The sequence below is a fragment of the Grampus griseus genome, assembly GCF_964374135.1.
Source record: "Grampus griseus genome assembly, chromosome: 15".
Lineage (NCBI taxonomy): Eukaryota > Metazoa > Chordata > Mammalia > Artiodactyla > Delphinidae > Grampus > Grampus griseus.
This window is the reverse complement of record NC_139009.1, coordinates 28,603,487-28,626,469: the sequence shown is the minus strand read 5'-3', so window position 1 is coordinate 28,626,469 and position 22,983 is coordinate 28,603,487. Positions and strand designations below refer to the sequence as shown.

Genomic DNA, 22,983 nt, shown 5'->3' with positions numbered 1-22,983 from the left:
GGGGAGTAATGTGACACCGGGTGCAAGTTTAAAGAAGTCCTTTATTTTAGCCACATTTAGGCCAGGTTCCCACTAAGGAAATCTTAGAGTAAAGCTATTCCTGAATGATAGACTATAGGAAGTGACTCTACGCAGTTAAAGTTTTCCTTTCTACCGGGACCAGCTCTCAACTCAAAGAAGACTCAGGAGAAGGGAAGACCCCGGGGCTGCGAGGCCCGCGACAGGTCCAAGACTCCGCCGGAGGTAGGGGGGTGGGGCCTCGGGCGTGGCGGTGCTTCGGGGGCGGTGCGGAGCTTCGGGGGCGGGGCCAGACTGCGGGGCTGGGGCGGGGCGCGCGACTGCACCAGGCGGCGATGGCGGCGGACGGGGACTGGCAGGATTTCTATGAGTTCCAGGAGCCGGCCCTGAGCCTCCAGGACCAGGAGAACTGTAACGCGAGCCCCGAGGCCGAAGCAGGGCCGGGCGGGGGAGGCGACGGTTTCCCAGCGCTGGCCTGCAGCCTGGAGGAAAAGCTGAGCCTGTGTTTCCGTCCCTCCGGTCCGGGTGCCGAGCCCCCCAGGGCGGCCGTGCGGCCCATCACCGAGTGCAGCCTCCTGCAGGGGGACGAGTGAGTGCGGGTCGCGGGCGGGAGCCTCCTCTGCCCCTCGTCCAGCCCCTCGCCCTGCCCGCCGGCCCTCAGTCAGCAGCCTCGGCGGGACTCTGGCCGCAGGCTTGTCCCCGCACCCTCCTTCCGCCTCCTTCAACTCCGGGGTCCCGCCCCTCCGTGTTCTCCTATCTCCTTCCTTGGGGCTTTAGGCCTTTGCGCCCCTGGCGATTTAAATCCCCTGCTCCCCTGGCCCCCAACGACCCCTTAAACGTCCTCCTCCTTCCTAGAAACCAATCCCTGTTTGGTTTGGAGCGGAGTCTTGTACAGAGCCCCGTAGTTAGAGATAGTATCTCCTCGGGCACATGTGTAGACATTCATTCATTCAACCAGCATTTTTTAAGCGCCTGCTACGTGCCAGAGGCTGCTTCTCACTGGGAATACCAAGATGACTGGACATTACCCCTCTCAAGCAGAGGGCAGTCTAGGGTGGGAGCTAGATTTGTAAACAAACATTTGTATGGGTGTGACAAACGCTGTAATGGATATATGTACAAAATATAGAGGGAGAGGGGGAGAGTCAGGAAGGACTTCATAGGGAAAGAAGTGTGAAAACGACCCTGATGGGTGAGTGGGAGTTTGCCTGCCAGGTGAAAAAAGGTCTAGCATTCTAGCTCAGGGATATAGCACATGCAAAGGTACCGACGTTGCAGCAGCGTTTTTGCCACAGGAATTTATTGGCTCCATCTGAGAGCCCAGATTGAGTGTGAGTTCCCACAGAGGCAAAAGCTCTGGTTATTAATAGCAAGGATCTCCTAGTCTGGTAGGGAGACCAATGCATAAACAGGTAATTATTACAGAATCATCTAAGTGCAATGATAGGAAATTCGCAGGGCTTTATGAGAGCTAGGGGAATGGAGGGACAGAGGTTATTTAACTGCCCAGAAACCTAGTTATAATTTGGTTAGATAAGGGCTGTAATTATGTACCATAGTTTTACTCCAGAAGATACAGAAAGGAATGATGAGAGTGAGGGAATTTGACAATATTGTAATGTAGGGGGAGAGGAGCCCTGGAGAGGCTGAGGGTGAAATTATGGAGTAAACACTGAGGTTGTGGGTAGGGGTGGGTTTTCAGAGCATTGAAGGGATGGAGAGGTCAGGGAAGAATTCTTGAGGGAAGGATTCATGGGCATAGAAAGGGGCTTGTCAGTTTCCTCTGCGAATCAGAAGATTTATCAGGAAGAGGGGGTTGGGAATGGGGGCCTGTAAACATAGCAGTGGTTCAGGCCCAGCTATGCTTGGAGACCATATCTTTTCATTGCTGCCTCTGTACAGTGTTCTGCCCAGGCATAAAAGGAAAAGTTTTTGATTGGATATTATACTCACAGATATGCATGCAATCAGTGGCAAAAGATGACATTTTAAACAGTCTATTCCCAAAGAGAAGGTAGTGTTATACATAGAGTTATATACTCGGAATCACTAGACTCAGGACATTCTCTGGATTTAAAAATTATATTTATTATATATTTGGGTTTATCAAGAATAACTTCTCAAAACAGATTAGTGGTTTGTACACAGATAAGATTCCTTATTTTTGCATCACCTGTACTGTCTGAAAAGTAGTGTATTTTAGCCTTTGCTTAAATCTTCAGTTGATATAAAACTTAAAAGTTTTGTTACTCTTGATAATGGTTTAGTAGATAGTAGATGTTGGTGGTACAGCATGTCCCTTGATTTGGGAATCTCTGTCTCTTTTCTGAGCTGGGGTTGCTCACCACTCTCACTGTAGACCACTCTCATTGTCCCTATTCTATTGCATTCTATTGCATAAATCTGCTCTCCATTGCTTGATAGAGTCCATTCCTGTTTCTTTGACTAGAGACAGCTGAGAATTCTTTCACCCAGATAGTGCCTTGCCTTAGGGCACTTTATTTCACTTCTGAGTCCCGGTTTTAGTTTTGGTTAAATACAGACTGTGCTTATCTGCTAAAGTTTTACTTTAGAAGGATCTGGTGTGGGATTCAATGTCAGCAGCACTTTGACCTTTGGAAAAGAGCTGCCCTGCTAGTTGTTCATGACTGGCTGTAATACTTTATGATAAGGACCAAGGCAGTTCATGTCTTGACTGGAGATTTCTACAGATCTTTCAGTTAACTCGGCCCTATGTCCTTCCAACCACAAATGTTCTGGCCCTGGTGAAGATAGAGGACTGTGAATTGTGCTTCATTTTCTTGGTAGATCAAATTCACCCACAGTCAGTTCTACATGAAATCTTCCACTCCACTTGTCCTTTTATTATAGCCTCATTTAAGAAGGAGCAAACAAGCAGACAAAACAAACCTCAAAAACTCTGGACTGTTTTCACCTACTAGAATATGCTAGTAGTTCCTACCCAGGGTTAGATACATGGTCAGTTATTCAGTATTTGCAAATCTTTTACCCAGGAAGATGTGAGCCAGAAACCCAGCAAGTTTAGCATCCAGAAGTGTTGTTTCCAATTTGAGCATACTGGCATTAGAGGAGATGATTCCTGCAGAGAGGAGGACAGGAATGAACCATGCATATGGGAGATTTTCTGGGTAAATGAGCCAGTTTTCTAGAGCTTTTTGGGTTCACATTTTCATTGCGGCTAATGTGCATTCCAAAGCCAAACATCATTTTGGGATTTTTGGCAGTTGTGGTCACATTGCTTCTTCTCTTTAGCACCAAATCCCAATTCATTAAATCAGTATGTTGTTTCTCTATTTTAAAGCTTGCATTCTTATTTTTACGTCCCTGGTGGTCTTGTTTTTGTATCCTAGTATCTTACATGCTTGGAAAAGAGACCCACCCAATTTTTTAGTGGCTTATTCACAATTGGATACCTGTTATAAATGTTAGGGTGGTGGTTTTTTTTGTTGTTTTTTCTTTATGACTTCTATGTGAGTATCTCTGGCCATTAAGTAGCTTATATGTGTAGTGTTTAACTTTACTTACCCTAATTAAATTTCATCTCATTCATATTTCTGAACTCATGTTTTTCATATAATGTCATTTAACAAAAATGCTGGTTAATATTTTGGGGCTGAAATGAATTTTGGTCATGAAATTGGAGTTTGCAGTCCTTTTTCCATTGTGGTTTGGGACTTTTCTCAATACAACTCATTTGAATTAATGCTTAGAGTAATAGAGCTGGAAGGAATGTCTGCTATTCTTGTCCAAGCTTCTCATTTTAAGAAGTCCAGCTAATACCTACAGAGGTTAAGGGACACAGTCAAAGACACATTGAGGATGAATGTAGACAAGTCTGTTTTCTGAATTTAGTCCAGTACCCTTTTCATTTTACCCTGTTGCCTCCCCAAAATGCTGTTTGATAATAAGGAAGGGTAACTGCACTGGGTATAATCTGCATTTTATTGTGAACTCCCTTTCTTTCCCTTTTCATCTTATCTTAGTCTTAGCCTATTATAAATTAGATATTAAACCCTAGTCTCACATTGAGACTGAATTCTTTCTCCAGAAAATTCTTTCTCTTTGGTTAGAGAGAGATTATTCATTCTATGAAATAGTCTATATGTTCCGAAGTTACAAGAGAAAAATAAGTATAAAGCACAGTGTATTTACTACCTCTTTTGGCTTGAGAAACATTATTTAACCTTCCTGTGCTTTAGTTTCTGTCTGTCAAATGGGGATAATAACTGTTCTTCATAATACTGTTTTTGAGGATTAAATGAGTTAATGTATGTAAATTGCTTAGAATATATGTAAATTGCTTACTTAGAGCCTGGCACACGATACAGTGGAAATGTCAGCTCTCGACTTTGTGAGAGTTTTCTGGAAATGTCAGCTCTCGACTTTGTGAGAGTTTTCTATGTCCTGTCACCTTCCCTCAGGACTTCTTGTCAGGCCCAATGATAGGATTTTTCTTTTGTCTTATTCTGGAGCCTCTACTTTTTTTTTTTTTTTTTTTTGGTACGCGGGCCTCTCACTGTTGCGGCCTCTCTCGTTGCGGAGCACAGGCTCTGGATGTGCAGGTTCAGCGGCCATGGCTCACGGGCCCAGCCGCTCCGCGGCATGTGGGATCTTCCCGGACCGGGGCCCGAACCCGTGTCCCCTGCATCGGCAGGCAGACTCTCAACCACTGCGCCACCAGGGAAGCCCTGGAGCCTCTACTTTGTTGATGCTTTTCTGAGAAACAATAGCCTCCTGTTTCTTTGCTCTGATGCTTTTTGTTCTCTGTCACTGTAGTACTAGGTATCTGTTTAATAATGACGTACAGAATGTTAAGTTTCACTGATTGTAGTTTTCTTCTTTTTAAGGATTTGGAATGCCCTGACAGATAATTATGGAAATGTAATGCCTGTAGACTGGAAGTCATCCCATACTAGGACCTTGCATTTGCTTACTCTGAACCTCTCAGAAAAAAGGGTAAGTTAGGAATTGCACCAGTAGTTTCTGAATAACTGATTCTCATAATGGAACTAAAAAGTAGCATTTCTATTTAACCACAATTGGTTGAGTTGCTTCTTATTTCCAAGCTTATGGCAATTGGAGTGGCCTTCTTTTGCCATCTCTTTTCTGCTACTGTCGGCTTGCTAGCGCTTCCCTCCATTCTTCCCCAGCACACACTCAACTTTTTTATGTTTAGGTAAATTTTCATCACCTGTGTATGAACACCAACGATCAGCATTTTTTTCCAGCTTAAATAACAATTTTGATGTGCTGAGAACAGTCAGTAAGAACCCTAGCCTTTGATTTAATATATAGAGGGTACTGGAATATCTACAGAGAGTTAACTTTCTGAAGAATTTAATGACTTGCTAGATGTGACATATCGTCTGAAGATTGTGTTTCTCTGTGAACATTGGGGAACCTTTAAAAGATTTCAGTTCTTGGCTTTTTAATGTGTTCTTGGCTAACTGTTGGAGGCTGCTATATATGTCTTGGAACTGAAAGTGAAGACACCTTGAGTAAGAAGTGTGAGCACAGGTGATAGGACAACAAGGCGGACAGAAAAACGAAGAGAATTGCTTTAAGTGGAAAATCACAGTGTGTTTTAAAACTGATGACAAACGAGGCCAAATGGAAGTTTCAGGGCCTGACTCTTTAAATTCTTCATCAAATAGCAGTGTAAGCTCATGCCAGGTCTTTTAGCATGCTCTGTATTTCATTAAGTGTATTTGTGCAATTACTGGGAATATAATGCAGTAGTGCTGTGAGTATTTTAAATCATTTTCTGAAATGATTTTCTTAAAAATGTGATTCAGAAAAGCTTGCTCCCTACTATTTTCTCATAAAATATATAATTCTGACTATATTCTTTGTATTCTAGTAGATATAGGATTTATTATTTGTTCCAATTATTAATCCCCTTAAGCTGTTTTGCAGGCTGACCTGACATACATTTAGGGAAAGGAATAAAACAAAATATTTTATGATCTGTCTTCTGTTTATTTGCATCTTAGCTATCATTCTGGGCTTAGTTCAAGTTTCCCTTCCTCTCTGAAGCTTCCTATTACTGTTTTAGCCTTTGCTGATCTCATGGAATTATATAATTTTAGAGTTGGAAGGGACTTTAAAGGACACTTAATCCAGTCTCTCATTTGGGGGGAATTCCCATCTACAGTGTCTCTGACAGATGGTCATTTTGCCATGGCCTCAATCCTAGCATGGAAGGAAAATGCACTCCTCTCTGTGGGAATCGGTTACGCTTGTTGGGGTGTGAAAATCGTAAAGGACTTATCTGTCCCACAGAATTTAGCCCCCTAGTCTCCTGCAAGCTGGTCCTCACGGTGCTTTGTCCGTGTCTCAAATCATTATTGTGTTCTCTTATTATATATCTGGGTCTGTCATTAGATTGTAACCTCCTGGTAGGTATCTTTGTATTTGTCTTTCAGTAACCACCACTGTGCCTGGCACATACTGATTACTAAGACATGTTTGTTGAGTGAACAAATGAATAATCTCATCAGTGAGGCTATATAAGTTCAGACACTGTGGTGGAAAGTGTTTTAAAAATGTTTTCTATATTATTTAACATAGTATTGAATCCACAATAGCCAGTCAATGAGTACTTTTTTGTTTGACATATTAAAAAATAGTAGAGAAGAGATCTTTTCATAGTTTCAAAGGGAAATACATTAGTAGCATGAATGGAACACTCTAATCCAGTTTCAATGAATATTGTTATTTGGTTACCTCTGGGGACGTCACTCCCTTTGTCTGCCTTTTGACTGTTTTCAATGCTAGAGCAATGGCATAGCCAAGGGTAGTGATTAGTAATGATGTGGAGTTTAGTACTAGTACTGGTTGTGAAACCCTTACCTGGAAAACTCAGCAAGTTAAAATGGACAAGTGATCATCTAACATCTGTCTGTCTTGACATGACTACCCAGGTGATGAATACAACTGAGATGAGAAGTCTAGTCCTCAGGAATGAATAGCACACATTAAGTTCCTGAAGAACAAGGTATGACATAAGAAGCAACCATGTTATTAGGTAGCATATAATTAATGTTTTTTGTGTTTTTTGGTGTCTTTTTTGTGGTACGCGGGCCTCTCACTGTTGTGGCCTCTCCCGTTGCGGAGCACAAGCTCCGGACGCGCAGGCTCAGCAGCCATGGCTCACGGGCCCAGCCGCTACACGACATGTGGGATCTTCCCGGACCGGGGCACAAACGTGTGTCCCCTGCATCGGCAGGCGGACTCTCAACCACTGCGCCACCAGGGAAGCCCCAGAAGCATTCTTTAGATTATTCCAGTTGTATAACAGTGTCTATATGAAATTTTTTAAAATTTATTTTATTATTTATTTATTTTTGGCAGTGTTGGGTTTTTGTTGCTGCGCGCAGGCTTTCTCTAGTTGAGGCGAGTGGGGGCTACTCTTCGTTGTGACGCGCAGGCTTCTCATTGCGGTGGCTTCTTTCATTGTGGAGTACGGGCTCTAGGAGCACGGGCTTCAGTGGTTGTAGCACGTGGGTTCAGTAGTTGTGGCTCACAGGCTCTAGAGCGCAGGCTCAGTAGTTGTGGCGCACGGGCTTAGTTGCTCCACGGCATGTGGGATCTTCCCGGACCAGGGCTCGAACCCTTGTCCCCTGCATTGGCAGGCGGATTCTTAACCATTGTGCCACCAGGGAAGTCCCCTATATGAAATTTTTGACAAAAGGGGAAGAGGTTTCTTTTTGGTTAGGATGAGAAAAACAGGAAACCATAGTTCCCTAGATTTGTTTTTAAGTTTTTTTCATTGCTGTTTAAGATGGCACACTTCTAAATTTGATGGGTCTTTTCTAGAGGAAGGCAACTGGTACATTCCAAGTTCTTACATGGGCACATTTTTTCCATTTGAGGCAGCTTCAGTTTTATAGAGGGAAACAGAACCATGGCTCTATATCTAAACCTGGCATAGGAAGGAGTGAAGGGAATGCTTGGCAAAGAGGCACATTGATGCCGAATGGGAGCGTGAATGATGATACCCATGACAGCCAAGTTTAGTTTTCAAAGCCCGAAAGGGATTCCAGCCCTTAGCATATGCCATCTCTGTGGGGAATGGGCTTGGCTCCCTCTCTGGAAAGATGGTCTGGGATCATTATTTCTGTTGTCATGGAAATTTATTCTAATGGCGTATTGGTATCACTCATGTGTTTTGGCAATAGCTGTAAACCTGTTCTAAATCCAGTGCCATTCTTGATCATGCTTATGTGATAGAATGCTTCTGAATCATTTTGCCTTAGGAACATCTCCTGTGCCGTGTTTTTCCTTCTATCATGAGGATTTCTTCAGGGACAGGGACTTTGTTTAATGCACCTTTTTATCTTTAAGAGTAGAAACAGAAGATAATAATGGCTTCCTTAGGAGTAATTTTAAAATTAAAACTTTCACTTGCTATAAGGGGGAAAAATAAGACAAAACTATGGTCCTCAAGTCACAACATAGAGTTGTGATTTTGGGGAAGGGTGTTGAAGTTTTAGGAGCAGTGAATGTAATTGTTAGGTACTCTACATCATCGTACACCCTCGTGTGGCACTTTTCATCTCCACTTCTACTATCTTGAAATCAAACATCCTCTCTCATCAAGAGCCACATCTCTTGACCTTTCTCCTTTCTTATTAACAGGACAACTGTCTAGTTTAAAAAAGTGAACTAAAGCTATAGGACAACATGAAAAAGCAGCCTCTGCCCTACTTACCTCATAATGCTTGACTTCCATTTACCAGAGGCAACCGCTTTCAACTACTTCAACTTTTCATCCAGCAGATAACATTCTCCTATCATTTTACTTGATTTTATTCAACTTTAGACTTTATTCATTTACTTTCTACCCAGAGGATGAGGGTTTAGCACTCTCAAAGTCTTCCCTCTAGCCCTCCAACCACAACCCTCACAAAAACTTCTGCTTCCCTCATCTTCCCAATATAATTATGTCAAAATTTTTGGTTATATTAACCTTCATAATTCATATTGACCTTTCTTTTAAAAATTAATTTATTTTTGGCTGCATTGGGTCTTTGTTGCTGCACGCGGGCTTTCTCTAGTTGCGGCGAGTGGGGGCTACTCTTCATTGCGGTGTGCGGGCTTCTTGTTGCGGTGGCTTCTCTTTATTGTGGAGCATGGGCTCTAGGCACACGGGCTTCAGTGGTTGTGGCACAGGGGCTCAGTAGTTGTGGCTCACGGGCTTAGTTGCTCCGCAGCATGTGGGATCTTCCTGGACCAGGGCTTGAACCCGTGTACCCTGCATTGGCAGGTGGATTCTTAACCACTGAACCACCAGGGAAGCTCTATATTGACTATATAAATGTTCACATTTAAGTACATTTTATGATTGCGTGTCCTCTTTTTTTTTGTTTTTTTGTTTTTCTTAAGGTAGTAATAATTGCCTTTTTGTGGTTGATTTAGGTTATCATTAGCTCACTAATTCAACCTCAACAGAGCCATAAAAGTCATTTTAGTAAGTGAAACACACTAGGTAATCTGTCAGGCTTTCTTTCTCTTTTTCTTTCATGCTTTTCTTAATTCCTTCTGCAGTAACAATTCTAATCTGAACTGGCTACTCTCTAGTTTAGCTCCACAGTCATCATTCTGGGATCTTTACTTCACTGTCATTATAAGAATTCCCTTCACCTCTTTCTTGTGTTAGATCCTATGTCTGCTTCCTTTTTTGGTTTTCCTCCTGGTTTTAATGGAACATACTCTGCGTGGTTTTCTGAGAAAGGGTACCTGAGAGGTACATTCTTTGAGAAATTGAATGTCTGAAAATCTCTTTATTCTAACCCCCTACCGAATTGTTAGTTTAGCTGGATATAGGATTCTAGGGTGGAATTTATTGAAACATGGAAATTGCATTGATTTTTTAATTCTCTGTTGAGAATTCAAATGACGCGTTGGTTTCTGATCCTTTTAATGTGATGGTTTTTTCTCTCTGGAAGCTTTTAGGGTTTTTTTCCTTCCCCCACACAGCTTTTTGAAATTTCATATGTTGAAGGCCACGTCCAGGCCTTTCCTAGCCTGATGGTGCAGTGAGAAATCAAATGTGGGGCGTGTCATCCCCGTGGTGCAGCATGGCATCGCAGTATGTGGTAGCAGATAGAGCGGGAGTGCTGATGTGGCTCCTCCCACAGCCTAATGTTATGAAAGGCAGCACGTCAGTGTTTTTCTTTGCACTTCTCACCTGCAGGTTTCTTATTCTGTGGGGTGTATTCACCATTAAACTTCAGACCTGTGAGGAGCTAGGGAGGCAGTAGGGACCTACATCCATCCAACTGTATCTTCAATTTTTATATATATCCTCTGTACTGGTAAATAATTTTCCCAGGTAAAATATATATTTTTTAAATTATGTACTCTCTGCTAGAACTACACGGTTGCTTCTTACGTAGTTCCTAGTTGCCCATTTGTTCTTTGGGAACTCAGTGTGCCACTCCTTCTGATGAACAGAGTTCTAATTTGTTCTTTTCATCGTCTGAATGGTCATGTCATGATGGATAGATGATCACTTGTCCATTTTAATCTGCTGGGTTTTCTAGGTCAGGCCTTTATAGTTAGTAAAGGTGAGGTCATTATTATAGGGGCTGTTGATATTCATGTGGGCAGGTTAAGAGACACCATATGAGGTAGACATGGTGCAATACCCTGGTGGTGGCAACAGCAAGCAGCCCTTTAGCACCCTTAGGCATGAAGAGAGGTAAGGAGAGGGAGAAGTTACCAGAACCTGGGGAGAGTAGCGATGGGGGAGAGGTCAGCTTGACAGGAGCTGCAGCCTTTGGAATCTGGTAGGGAGGCAGACAGCAGAATAAATGCCCAGCCCTTCCCCTCCTGCCTTCCAGTCTCCTGCTAGTGTCTACCAGTGTGTTAATCCACCTGGAAGCCAGAAGCCAAGGGCATCCTTTGATGTAGCCCATAAAGGTCAGTCTCTGGGGGCACGATTGGGGAGAGAAACGGTAGTAAGGCAAAGAGAAAATCTCCAGCATAGTTTGGTTTAAAGATATTTTTGGAACCTAGAAATACTCTTTTTTGGAAGAAGAGATAGATTTTCAACTGGAAGGGCTCAGTATGATCCGCGTGGACAGTTCCCACCTGCCAGGGAGTTGATTACTTATCTTTTACTCTGTTAAAGTTAGTTACTTGCAAACTAACTTCTGTGTTTTCTGTGGAATTTTTACATATACTAATCTTCCTATTAGATCATTAATTAAATAACATTTGCCCCTGTCTCCCGCCGCCCCCATTTGCTATAATTCCCTATAAATTGCTATCGAACACCATATATTTTTGTACTTCCTAGACACTCTTCCTCTTGGAATAAATAGCTAAGTGTGTGTCTGTTTGGGCAAGAGGGGATATATACAGCACCTTAATTTCATATTTATTCTACATTCCTCTCATTTCTGTTTGAGATGACTATGCAGAGCACCTCACACACTGCCTGGTACACAGCAGCTGTAATAATATCTGCCTTTTGAAGCTCTCAGCAGATGCTTCCCTCTGCAGCCTCCTTTACCCAGATGCTTCGACTTAGTTGTGATCAGAATGTCCTCCTCTTAACAGTGGGTAGTTTTTGTTTTTAGATGAGTGACAGCTTGCTCTTTGATACCTCAGACGATGAGGAGCTGCGAGAACAGCTGGATATGCATTCAATCATCGTCTCCTGCGTTAACGACGAGCCCCTCTTCACGGCAGACCAGGTACAAAGGAGAATCCCATCCATCAAGGGAAGGGATCCTTGGCTGAAAAACGATTTCTTATTGTGGCCATAAGTGATGGGGTGTTGGAATTTACTTATTTCTATTGTATTTTCTGGTAATACAGGCTTAACAGTTTTCTCCTGAGGAAAGAAGAAAGTATATGTAATCTGAAGCAGTTGGATTATGTTACTTGGGAAGATTTTTCAATATATGCAATTTTCCAAGATAAGCATTGTTAAAACAGTACAGCGGGTTACTTTAAAAGAGGGTTATTGCTTACACTGGAATCAGAAAAAATCCTGTGAATTTTCTTCTTTCTTTACATTTAACCAGACATGGGCAAACTATATCGGTGCAGAAATTATCTAGTTTCTCTAAAACCTATGTAGAAATCATTAGCACTTATCAGAAGTCTTTATTGTGTATCCAGGAAAGAAGTGAGCATTAGTCCTGTGGAATGCTCTAATAATGTCAACCCTGTATTCATTTAAAACCAGTTGAATCAGCTTTCTCATTTTCTGAATACTCTTCCCACTTCTGCTGTATTGTCAAACTGTGGTGCAAGAGGTTCTTCGTCAAGTCAAGTGTTCCATGGCTACTGGGACTGAGTTCTACCACACTGTATTTTTAGGCTGGAAAGACAAGGCCGGTAAAGAGAGGTATTGTGGCAAGATTGGGAGGAGTATGTTAAAAATATGTCATTTTGATGCTCCTTAGTCATATTTGTGGTTGGATTGTCTGAAGCTTGGAAAGAGCATGGTGCTTAAAAAACAAGATAGTAAGTTAGAGGGCTGAGTGCGGTACAGCCTGATATTCCAGGGAAAGTTCATTGTCTCCTCCATACTCTGCCTGAAAACCATAAACTATCTCTGCTTTTAAGACTGAGAGAGGACTTCCCTGGTGGTGCAGTGGTTAAGAATCCGCCTGCCAATGTAGGGGACATGGATTCGAGCCCTGGTCTGGGAAGATCCCACATGCCGCGGAGCAACTAAGCCCGTGAGCCACAACTACTGAGCCCATGATCCATAACTACTGAAGCCCACGTGCCTAGAGCCCGTGCTCCACAAGAGAAGCCAACGCAACGAGAAGCCTGTACACTGCAACGAAGAGTAGCCCCCACTCTCCACAACTAGAGAAAGCCTGCGCACAGCAACGAAAACCCAACGCAGCCATAAATAAGTAAATAAATTAAAAAAAAAAAAAGGACGGAGAGAAACAGATTCTGTAACCTGTTTCAGTGTCTCATTTTCCTGTTTAAAATGCCTATTTTGGAAACTCTTCTTACTAATTAGCATAATCCCCACTCGCTCAGGTTTACCTGTTTTTCCTTAGTACTAAGTGTTAGATACGTTAGGCTCGATGATTCATGCTGTATTTTTTTAAATAGTTTTTTTTAAACTCTTAGGTCCATTTTTTAAAAAAATTATTTTTATTGAAGTATAGTTGATTTACAATATTGTGTTAGTTTCAGGTATACAGCAAAGTGATTTGTTTATATATGTATGTATATATCTGTATCTTTAGATTCTTTTCCACTATAATTGATTACAATATATTGAATATAGTTCCCTGTGCTATACAGTAAATCCTTGTTTATCTAGTTTATATATATGGTAGTGTGTATCTGTTAGTCCCATACTCCTAATTTATCCCTCCCTCTCCCCTTCCCCTTTGGTAACCATAAGTTTGTATTCTGTGTCTGTGAGTCTGTTTGTTTTGTAAATAAGTTCATTTGTACTATTTTTTAGATTCCACATATGAGTGATATCATATAATATTTGTCTTTCTCTGACGTACTTCACTTATTGTGATAATCTCTAGGTCCATCCATGTTACTGCAAATGGCATTATTTCATTCTTTTTTATGGCTGAGTAATATTCCATTGTATATATATACCACACCTTCTTTACCTGATTATCTGTTGATGGACACTTAGGTTGCTTCCATGTTTTGGCTATTGTAAATAGCCAATTTTCACTGAGTTCTGTATCCTTCTCAACTTCTGGAATTTGAAACAGGACAAGAAACTGCTGTAAGATTTGAGCAACACAGCATATGACAGTGGATCATTGTTTCAAAAGCAGATATATTTCTGAAATTTTCCTGCTTTCGTGTAGCTTTTTTTTCCTCTTTAAACTTCTACATTTAAAGTAATTATTAAATATACCTTAATTTTCCGTTGAATTAATATATGAAATTCTTTTCCTGCTGTTAAAGGAAAATTTTGCTACCATAGAGGTAATTTCTTGCTTTTCATATAAATTTTTTTACACTGCTGTATTTTCTAAATTTTATGTCAGTTTTGTTAAATAGCTTTAGATTGAGCACTTGGTGTGGTATATGGTAAATCTTCTGTCGCTTGCTTTCTTTTAACTATGATCTGGTTCTGGCATGTCTGAAGTAGATTATATGTGTGTTTGTAGCATCGTTTATCAGACATTACAAGATCTGATAGGGCCTACTGAATCCTGATGGACATATTAAATCATATTTTGTTTATTTTTGTGTTTAGTGTATTGTAATTTTTTTTTGATAAACCATGTGTACTCTTACAGTCAATTTTTGTTATTGAGAACACCGACTCCTGCACACTGTTGGTTAATGGAGAATTTAGTGTACTTCTACTGTGGTTGCTTCAGATGAGTGCCGTGTTACAGGTGGGTCATTTTTCCTATGTGTATTTAATTAACAGTGGTTTGTATATTTTGGAAGGTGATTGAAGAAATCGAAGAAATGATGCAGGAGTCACCAGACCCAGAAGATGATGAAACACCCACCCAGTCAGATCGGCTTTCAATGCTTTCCCAGGAAATTCAAACTCTTAAGAGGTCTAGTACAAGCAGTTATGAAGAGAGTAAGAAACCTGACTTACATCAGTACTCTTTGTGCTTTTGTATACCTCAGCCGTGTAGTGGGACCATCTCCAGAAGTCTTTGGCTCTCACAGGCTGGGTTATATACCCTTCCCCTGCCTTCCAGTGATACTCGACGCATATATTCATCATTGCTCAGGGACTGTGTCATACTCACCTTTGAATACTGTATTTGTCTGCTTGGGCTGCTGTAACAAAGTATCACAGGCTGGGCGACTTAAACCACAGAAATTTGTTTCTTATAGTTCTGGAGGCTAGAAGTCCGAGATCAAGGTGTTAAGCAGGTCTCATTTCTTCTGAGGCCTCTTCCTTCTGTCCTCACATGGACTTTCCTGTGTGTATCTGTGTCCTAATCTTCTCATTTTTAAGGGCATGAGTCACGTTGGATTAGGGCCCACCCTAATGGTTTCATTTTAACTTAATTATCTCTTTGAAGACCTTATCTCCAAATACAGTCATATTCTGAGGTACTGAGGGTTAGAACTTCAATGATGTCCTCTCACATAAAGGGAAGTGCTGAGAAAAAACTGAAAGGGGGTTTCAGGGAATATTCTTCCCTTCATCTTCCCAATTCTCAATAAAACTCACACATTGGGGCATATGTGTTTAAATATATATTTAGCTTAACGCAACATTGTAAAGCAACTATACTCCAGGACTTCCCTGGTGGTCCAGTGGTTAAGACTCTGCCTTCCAATGCAGGGGTTGCGAATTTGATCCCTGGTCAGGGAACTAAGATCCCATATGCTGCGCGGTGCAACAACAACAACAAAAAAGTGCAACTATGCTCCAGTGAAAATTAATAAAAAATGTGTATTTAGCTTAATTCTTTCAAATTACCTTCTTCTCTCTTCAGAAGTGTCCCAGAGCCCTGCTAAGTTGCTTGTGATTTCTTGTCAGCAGGTATTTTCTGTACCCTTCCTCTACTTTTGTGTTTGTTCTTCTTCTTTTACAAGCTTATTAAGTCTTGACTGAACTACTATTCATGGAATGATTGATTTTTTTTTAACATCTTTATTGGAGTATAATTGCTTTACTGATTTTTAGACAAAAAAAATTTGTTATACTTTTCTTCTCAGCCATTTGAGAAGTAACTTTGCCCACCTACCTCTACTCAGACCTGCCCACCAGAAGTGTGAGGACTCTGAGAAGATCATGAACAATTTAATTACTTAGAATATGATTTTTTGCTCTTTGGCATTAAACACCTTGTTGTGCTGCCTTGAAACATTTTGGTCTTAGTGTCTGCTGTGCTTTGCTTTTTGGTCATAGGAGTGAAAAGGCTGTCCGTATCTGAATTAAATGAACTGCTGGAAGAAATTGAGACGGCCATCAAGGAGTACTCTGAAGAGCTGGTGCAGCAGCTGGCCCTGCGAGATGAACTGGAGTTTGAAAAGGAAGTGAAGAACAGCTTTATTTCAGTTCTCATTGAAGTGCAGAACAAACAGAAAGAGCACAAAGAGACAGCCAAAAAGAAAAAGAAGCTCAAGAACAGCAGCTCTCAGAATGGGAAGAACGAGAGAAGTCACCTGCCCGGCACAGTAAGTGATGTTTTGCATGTAGCGTCACACACTGGAAAGAGCTTCAGTGGTCATTCCAGTGCTCCAGGCCAGCAGAGGCAGGCAGGGCCCATGCATACAGGAGTAGGGGTGCTTCTCACCAGAGAGCTAAAGGGATTATGTTCAAGAATGCCACTGTGCTCTGCTCCTTCAGAAAGGTGTTTTCTTGGTGAGGGTATAATGGTTATCTGGATAATTCAATGCTGAAATATTTAGGAGGGAGGTAAGTGGAAGGAAGAGGGGGAATAAAGGAGAATGTTTGAAAGAAAAGAAGCTTTAGCAGGTGACCATTACAATACATGGGAGTGTTAATAGGGGTGCTTTATGTTCCGCTGGTGGGCAAATGAATGGTATTGCTTTCTTGTTTTTGCTTATCTCTTGTGAGTTGTATAGTGGAAAAAAAAGGGGTGCTTTTAGAGGGAGCTGAACTGTGCTGAGCCTAAAAGCATAGGTTGACTTGTAAACCATTTCCTGATTTGTGAGTGAAGTTGGAATGTGAGGATGTTAGAGGCAGTTACATGACATCGGCCATTTGGCCTAGTATTTGGCAGACTAGAATATAACTGACTGGTGAAAACAACTTTAGGATATTTGAATCTTTGACTCTTGGTATGAAGTTTTTTGTTTTCTGCTTTTCATTTTTCTTAAGGTGTCCTATTAACTTCACTTGATTAAATTTCATTATAAACATTAACTGTTAAGTATTTGAGATGCATTTCCTTATTGGTCTTATGGCCATTTCATTATTTGATCAGTTGAGACCTTGTACCTTGTCACCTTTATCTTGTTTGTATGTGAAGAACTGTTGGTTTTATTTTTAGAGTAAAATAAAAGGAGAGAAACCCTTTTTTTTTTTTTGGTAAGAACACTGGGATTTTAATTTTGTAAACCACATATTCAAGTGCTCAAAACAGAATGTTGCCCATAGAGAATTGGGGCCTGGGCTGAGAACTTGTCTCTGCCCAAATGCAATATCACACACTACTACCAAGAGCTAACAACAGGTCTGTCCAAATGCTAAGACCAGGGACTTCGAAATCTCCATCTTAAGCCTTATAGGACTTCAGGGCAGTAAAAACTTTATCTTTCAGAGGTGGAGGGGCCTGACAGAGGCTTTGAAACCTGCTGAACAACTCCTCCCAGGGCACATCCTGGGACTCAGTTCCAATCCAAAGGCCTTTCTGAAGGTTGTAGTGCAGTTGTCGACCCCAATCTGTTAGCAGACCCCAGATAGACCCGGGAGAGCTCTGGATGGGCAAAGGGATTCATTTTTCTAAAGGGAGTGTACTTTTTAAATTCATAGTATTGATAACATGGTAATGCAGATCATCACAGACTGGCTGTTATATGGTTTGCAATTATAAAAGTTCTGTCTTTGACTAAGTCTTGATTCACTTTTTTCTAAAGAATACTTATCAGAGAAATAGATCTCATTAATCAGACTGATGGAATTGAGGAAAGAGAGTGCAGTTCTGGGGTGCTGAGCCACCAATGAGAGTTAATACAAACAAAAAGAATCTTACCATTTAGCTCATTCATTATGCTGTTTTTGGCCTATGAGTAAATGCACATTTTCTTAGTGTAATGTCATTTGTACATAGAAAAGACAGTTTATAAACTGACTTTGCAAAAGTTGCCAGATATGTGGAACAAAATATTTTTTAGAAATGGTAGTATTGGTTGAAAAGTGTTTAGTCACTTCTAGTGACAACAATGAAAAAAACAGCACCCACCAAACAAAAAAAACCCCACCAAAACATGCAAAAACTAAAACATTTGTTTGAATATACAGTCCTGGAAAGTTTGCTTTAAAATATTAGGGACAATTTTTTGTTTCTCAGATTTTAAAAAAATTGTACCCTTTAAATTGCCCTGTTATGCAAGTGTGATTAAATAAAATGCTTAGTTAAAAAGTCATAGCATGGTTGGTAATTTCTGCCTATCTGCTTTTAGGGGTTACATGTAAATCCTCCATTTATTCATGTTAACACTTGACTGAGGAAAATAAATGTATCCCTAGAGACATTTAAGGGCTTCTTTTTCTAGCTCGCATATAAAAAGGGTTAGAGTGGATTCGTTGTGTAATTTTACATGGCATTTATATTGAGAAATGGATTTGACAGGGCAACATTTAGGTCTTATTTGAACCTTTATTAGTCTTGAAATAGATTCATAGGAACAGTAAAATTTCTTTTCACAATATTTGGACTTGTGAAGTTGCTTCTTGAGTTCTGATCTGCTATTTGTGTCAAAACCTTTAATCAGGCTAGTAATGGCGCGGCTAAACTTGTAGTACTAGTTCCCTCCTTCTTTCTGACGCCTGAAATGATGGCAAAAGACCATTCCATTTGTGACACAAGGAGCCTGAAACCTATGATTCTGAAAATAGTGGTTGGTGGCTCAAAAGAACCTTAAAGTGAAATGGCCAGTTGGCTAAACAGATTCCAAGATAACTTCCTTTCCAGACCTTTTGTATAATATACAGTTTTGGCAAGGCCTGATCTCTATGAGTTAGCTATCATCAGTGATACTAATTTCTAAGAATTGGTGGTATCGTGCCTTACCTGTTTTCTAATAACACTGGTCACTTTTTTCTTTCTACTTTAGATATGTTTTATTAGCAGGACTTGTACTTTTTCCTTAAGCATGGAATAGCTTCCTGCCATTTTTCCTTAGCATATTTCTTTGAAAAAAAACATCAATTTGTAGTTGGTATCACACTTTATCCATCATTGCTAGCTTCTTCTCTTAGGTCCAGAGATACTATAATGAAATATCTGCATGTGAATAGAACAGAGTTAAACTCTTTAGGTGTTCATTTTGGAGACATACTTTGTTTGAAACATTTGCTGCAGTGAGAAAAAAATTTAGGGGGCATAGGGATGCTATTTATAAATATTAAAATACTGAGTATTATAAAAGTGAAATGTTGATTTGTTTTGATTTTTAAAGTAATCTGTTATATGTTGGACAAGATAAAGCTATTCATTAAATACTTGCAGAGTGTCTTTCTTGTGCCAGACACTGAAGATACAGTGGTGAATAAAATAGGCAAGGCCCCGGGCCTCTTGGAGCTTACATTCTAATGAGGGATGCAGGCACTAAACAAAGAAAAGAATGAATAGACAACGTAACTTCAGGTAGTAATAAATGCCACAGAGAAAACAAAAGGCTTGGTAAGGTTATTAGCAGTGCTGTGGGGAGCTGTTTTCGAAGGGGTGGCCACTGTGTCACTGCCCCTCCTGATTGGCAGGGCAGGCTGTTCTTTCCCTCTCCAATTCTCTGTTTGAAGGACAGGTTGGAAGAGTGGATCTTCTTGGCAAATGAGACTCAACAGATTGAAAAACTTTCTATCTCCTTTATCCTGTTCAAAATCTAGAGAAACGGGTGGGGAGTAGAGACTGGAATGGCTGAAGGGCACTGTCTGTTAATGGGTTTGATGACCCACATGCACTTCTTTGAACTGACTATGCTGTTTTGGGCTGTGATGCTTCTATTTATGCTCCTGCCTTTTCCTAGAGCAGCCCTCCTTCTCCTTTCCTGCTTCCACTGTCCACTTGGGAGGTTTTTTTTTTTTTTTTTTTTTTTTTTTTGGCTCTACGCGGGCCTCTCATTGTTGTGGCCTCTCCCGCTGCGGAGCACAGGCTCTGGACGCGCAGGCTCAGCAGCCATGGCTCACGGGCCCAGCCACTCCGCAGCATGCGGCATCTTCCCGGACCGGGACACGAACCCGTGTCCCCTGCATTGGCAGGCGGAGTCTCAACCACTGCGCCACCAGGGAAGCCCATGGGAGGTTTTTGGTTTTTTTTTAAACTTATTCTTCAAAATCATGGTCAAGCGTTGTCTTCCTTTCTTAGAACTTTTCTAGATGACTCTTCCTCCACTGCAGAATTGACAACTCTCTCCTTCTGGGGTTAATATTATTCCTCTTAACTATTTCTGTTAGTACTGTCATATCATATTGCAATTTTTTGTTTTCATGTCTGTCTCTGTTAGGTTCCCTAAGGATAGAAAATGTAACTTTATTTTCATGGTATACCCAGGTCCCACATTAGGTACTCAATAAGTTCCTGATGAATAAATAGTTAAGAAAAGATTTCTTTTTTTTTTTTTTGCAAATCTGTATTTCTGCCAGGTGCCAAATGTATTGAGGCTGAATTGCACAGTGATTAAGAACTTTGGGTTAAGAGCTGTGTTTGAATCATGATCCTGCCACTGGGTACATACCCCTTTGAATTTTGGAGGAATTAAATGAAATAATGTATGTAAGACTAGCATATATCCTGAGTAAATGCTAGTTATTACATGTCCAACTGTTTACTAAACATTTCTCCCTGAATATCTAACGGGCATCGAAATTTATCTTATCAGACTAATGTTACCATTTTCCTGAAGGTGAATTTATTCCAATATATTTCTTTTGTCAGTGAAACTAGTCTACTCATTCACCAAAACCAGTGGAATTTTTTTTTAAGTTTATTTTATTTTTTGGATATGTTATTTTTTAGGTGGATATGTTTTTATTTTTAAATGTTTATTTATTTTTTAATAGGAACAAACTACTTATATTGTCTTTATTCAGAAAGAAAAAGTGAATTACAACACTCAAGGATATCCTTTTCTGCAATACAGTTGACCCTTGAACTAATCAGGGGTTAGGGGCACCGACCCTCTGCTCAGACAAAAAATCAAAACCAGTGGAATTTTTAGGTCAAAGAATATGCGGTTTTAAACAACAGTCTTTTCAAATTGTCCTACATAAACGTTACCCAGTAACAGCATAAGTGGCCATTTCTCCAAACCTCCAACTTACGATGCATATTATTAATCTTCTCATATATACTGATCTGATAGGCAAATAAGGTTTTGATCTATTGACTGTTTGTATTCTTTTGTGTGTTGCCTATTATATCACATTTGAGTTGTTTTTCCTATTTATTTATGAGGGTGCACATACTTCTTATGTCCTAGTACTATATTCTACTGTAATCATTTGCTTAAATCTCTCCTTAGAAAAAAGTGCAGCCTTCCCAAAGGCTCATTCACATTGTTTCCCCAGCACCTCACCTAATTTTTCACTTAATGCATGTTTGTTAAATTGAAACTTCACTATAAAGGAGATGGATTCCCAGAGGATTTGTGGTATTTGAATGATTATTCTTCTGTCAGAGATTTCTTTTCTTGGCTAGTCTTCTGTTTATATCAAATAGATTCACAGGTCACTGAATTCCAGTGGCAGCTCACATGAGTAGAAGAACAAGTTGAAGTGCATCAGTTATCTTTAAATTAGTAATTTAAAAAATTAAAGTAATTTAGTAGTGGTTGTCATCTGGAGTTATCTGAAGTTGTAAAGACATTAGTATTTACCTGCCTAGCATCATACCTTACTTAGTAAGCTTATAAGGATGAAAATAGATGTACTTCCTCCTTTAGAATCCAATGTTTGTAAATTAAAGTCATGTGTAAGACTTCTTATTCGAAGTCTAGGATTGAAAAGATGGGAATGTATAGTATCTTTTCTGTTGTCCATATCACATTGAACTTTCAAGAGAGAGTTCTAGTGTGTTGCTCTCACCACCAGCAGAAATGTATAATTCCTTCAATCTAACCTGAAGTTTATTCTGAAAACTTCTGGGGTATTAGCAGTCAGTGACTCCACTGTAAAAAGAATCATATTATCCTAATTTATTGCTTTTGGGGGTTGGAGAGAGAACTGCTTCAGGATGAGGAGGAGCTAGGGCTTGAATGATAGATGCTCTTTCTTGTATATAATTTTCTTTCACAGATGCATTGCTCCATCTGTCTTTATGACTCATGTAGCTCATGTTCTGACTAATAGTCAATCTATTTTGTTTCTCTTTTACATGCAAAAATGCCCCAGTAATATTTTTTCATTTAATCTTGACCAAAGCTGACTTTAAGGTAAGAGAAATTTATTTTTGTTTAGACAGCTACTATTAGGTTATTCTGAAGTTGTTCTAATTTATGCTAGCAATAAGCCTGGAAGGAATTGTTCTGGCACAACTATCTGAATTTGGTGCTTTTTAAAATAATAAGGACCTGGCTTTTTGTTGTTGTTGTGCCTTCTTTTCAACTTGGAATTTTAAAATTTCACGTTTGCTAAGATGATTTAGCCCAGGGATTGGCAAAGCAAATTACTGCCTGAGGGCCAAATCAACCCTCTCTGTTTTATAAATAAAGTTTTATTGGAACACAGCTATGTCATTTCATTTACATGTGCTCTGTGACTGCTTTGGTGTTACAAGGACAGAGTTGAATAGTTGTGACAGAGACTGTGTGGGCTGCAAATCTAAAATATCTACTATCTAGCCCTTTATAGAAAAGTTTGCCAACCCCTGATTTAGACTAAAATTTGATAAAATTAAAAATTAGAAGAAAAAAGATGTAAACTCCATTTAAGCGAGTTTGTGTAGATAAAGAAATCACTATATTGTGACTGAAATTTATTACAAAACGTAGCCTTGTTTTATCCTAAGAGTGTGTTGAGTTACACCTTTGCTCAGGGCCCTGCCAGCAGCCTGAGTTGTGCCCGCAGATGGTGACCATCCATCTCCAAGTCACGTGCCGCAGGCACCCCACCTAGCAACAGCCCTTTGTGCTGTGTGTGTCAGATGCCCAGTACGCTGGGTGAAGAGAGTCAGCAGGTAGCCCAGTTGTCCCCAGATTGGGGGCAAATGAAAAAAAAAAAATGTTGGCAGTGCTCCAGGCACATTGTGTTTATACACAGTGATAAAAGGTAGTTTAAAGAAGGCAGAGGAGGGCTTCCCGGGTGGCGCAGTGGTTGAG

The 22,983-nt window shown here is 40.4% G+C and overlaps 1 protein-coding gene across 3 annotated transcripts in view; it reads left to right on the top strand.

Moving 5' to 3' along the window:
• The first annotated feature begins 342 nt into the window (after positions 1-342).
• The window catches only part of FEZ2 (fasciculation and elongation protein zeta 2), a 46,574-nt gene continuing 23,933 nt past the window's right edge, over positions 343-22,983 (top strand). For all 3 annotated transcript variants that reach the window (XM_082671726.1, XM_082671725.1, XM_082671724.1), the window contains exons 1-5: positions 343-607; positions 4,887-4,995; positions 11,628-11,744; positions 14,458-14,599; positions 15,890-16,158. In XM_082671726.1, the coding sequence (XP_082527852.1) occupies positions 354-607; positions 4,887-4,995; positions 11,628-11,744; positions 14,458-14,599; positions 15,890-16,158 (891 nt within the window). In that variant the 5' untranslated portion in view covers positions 343-353. The remainder of the gene's footprint in view (positions 608-4,886; positions 4,996-11,627; positions 11,745-14,457; positions 14,600-15,889; positions 16,159-22,983) is intronic.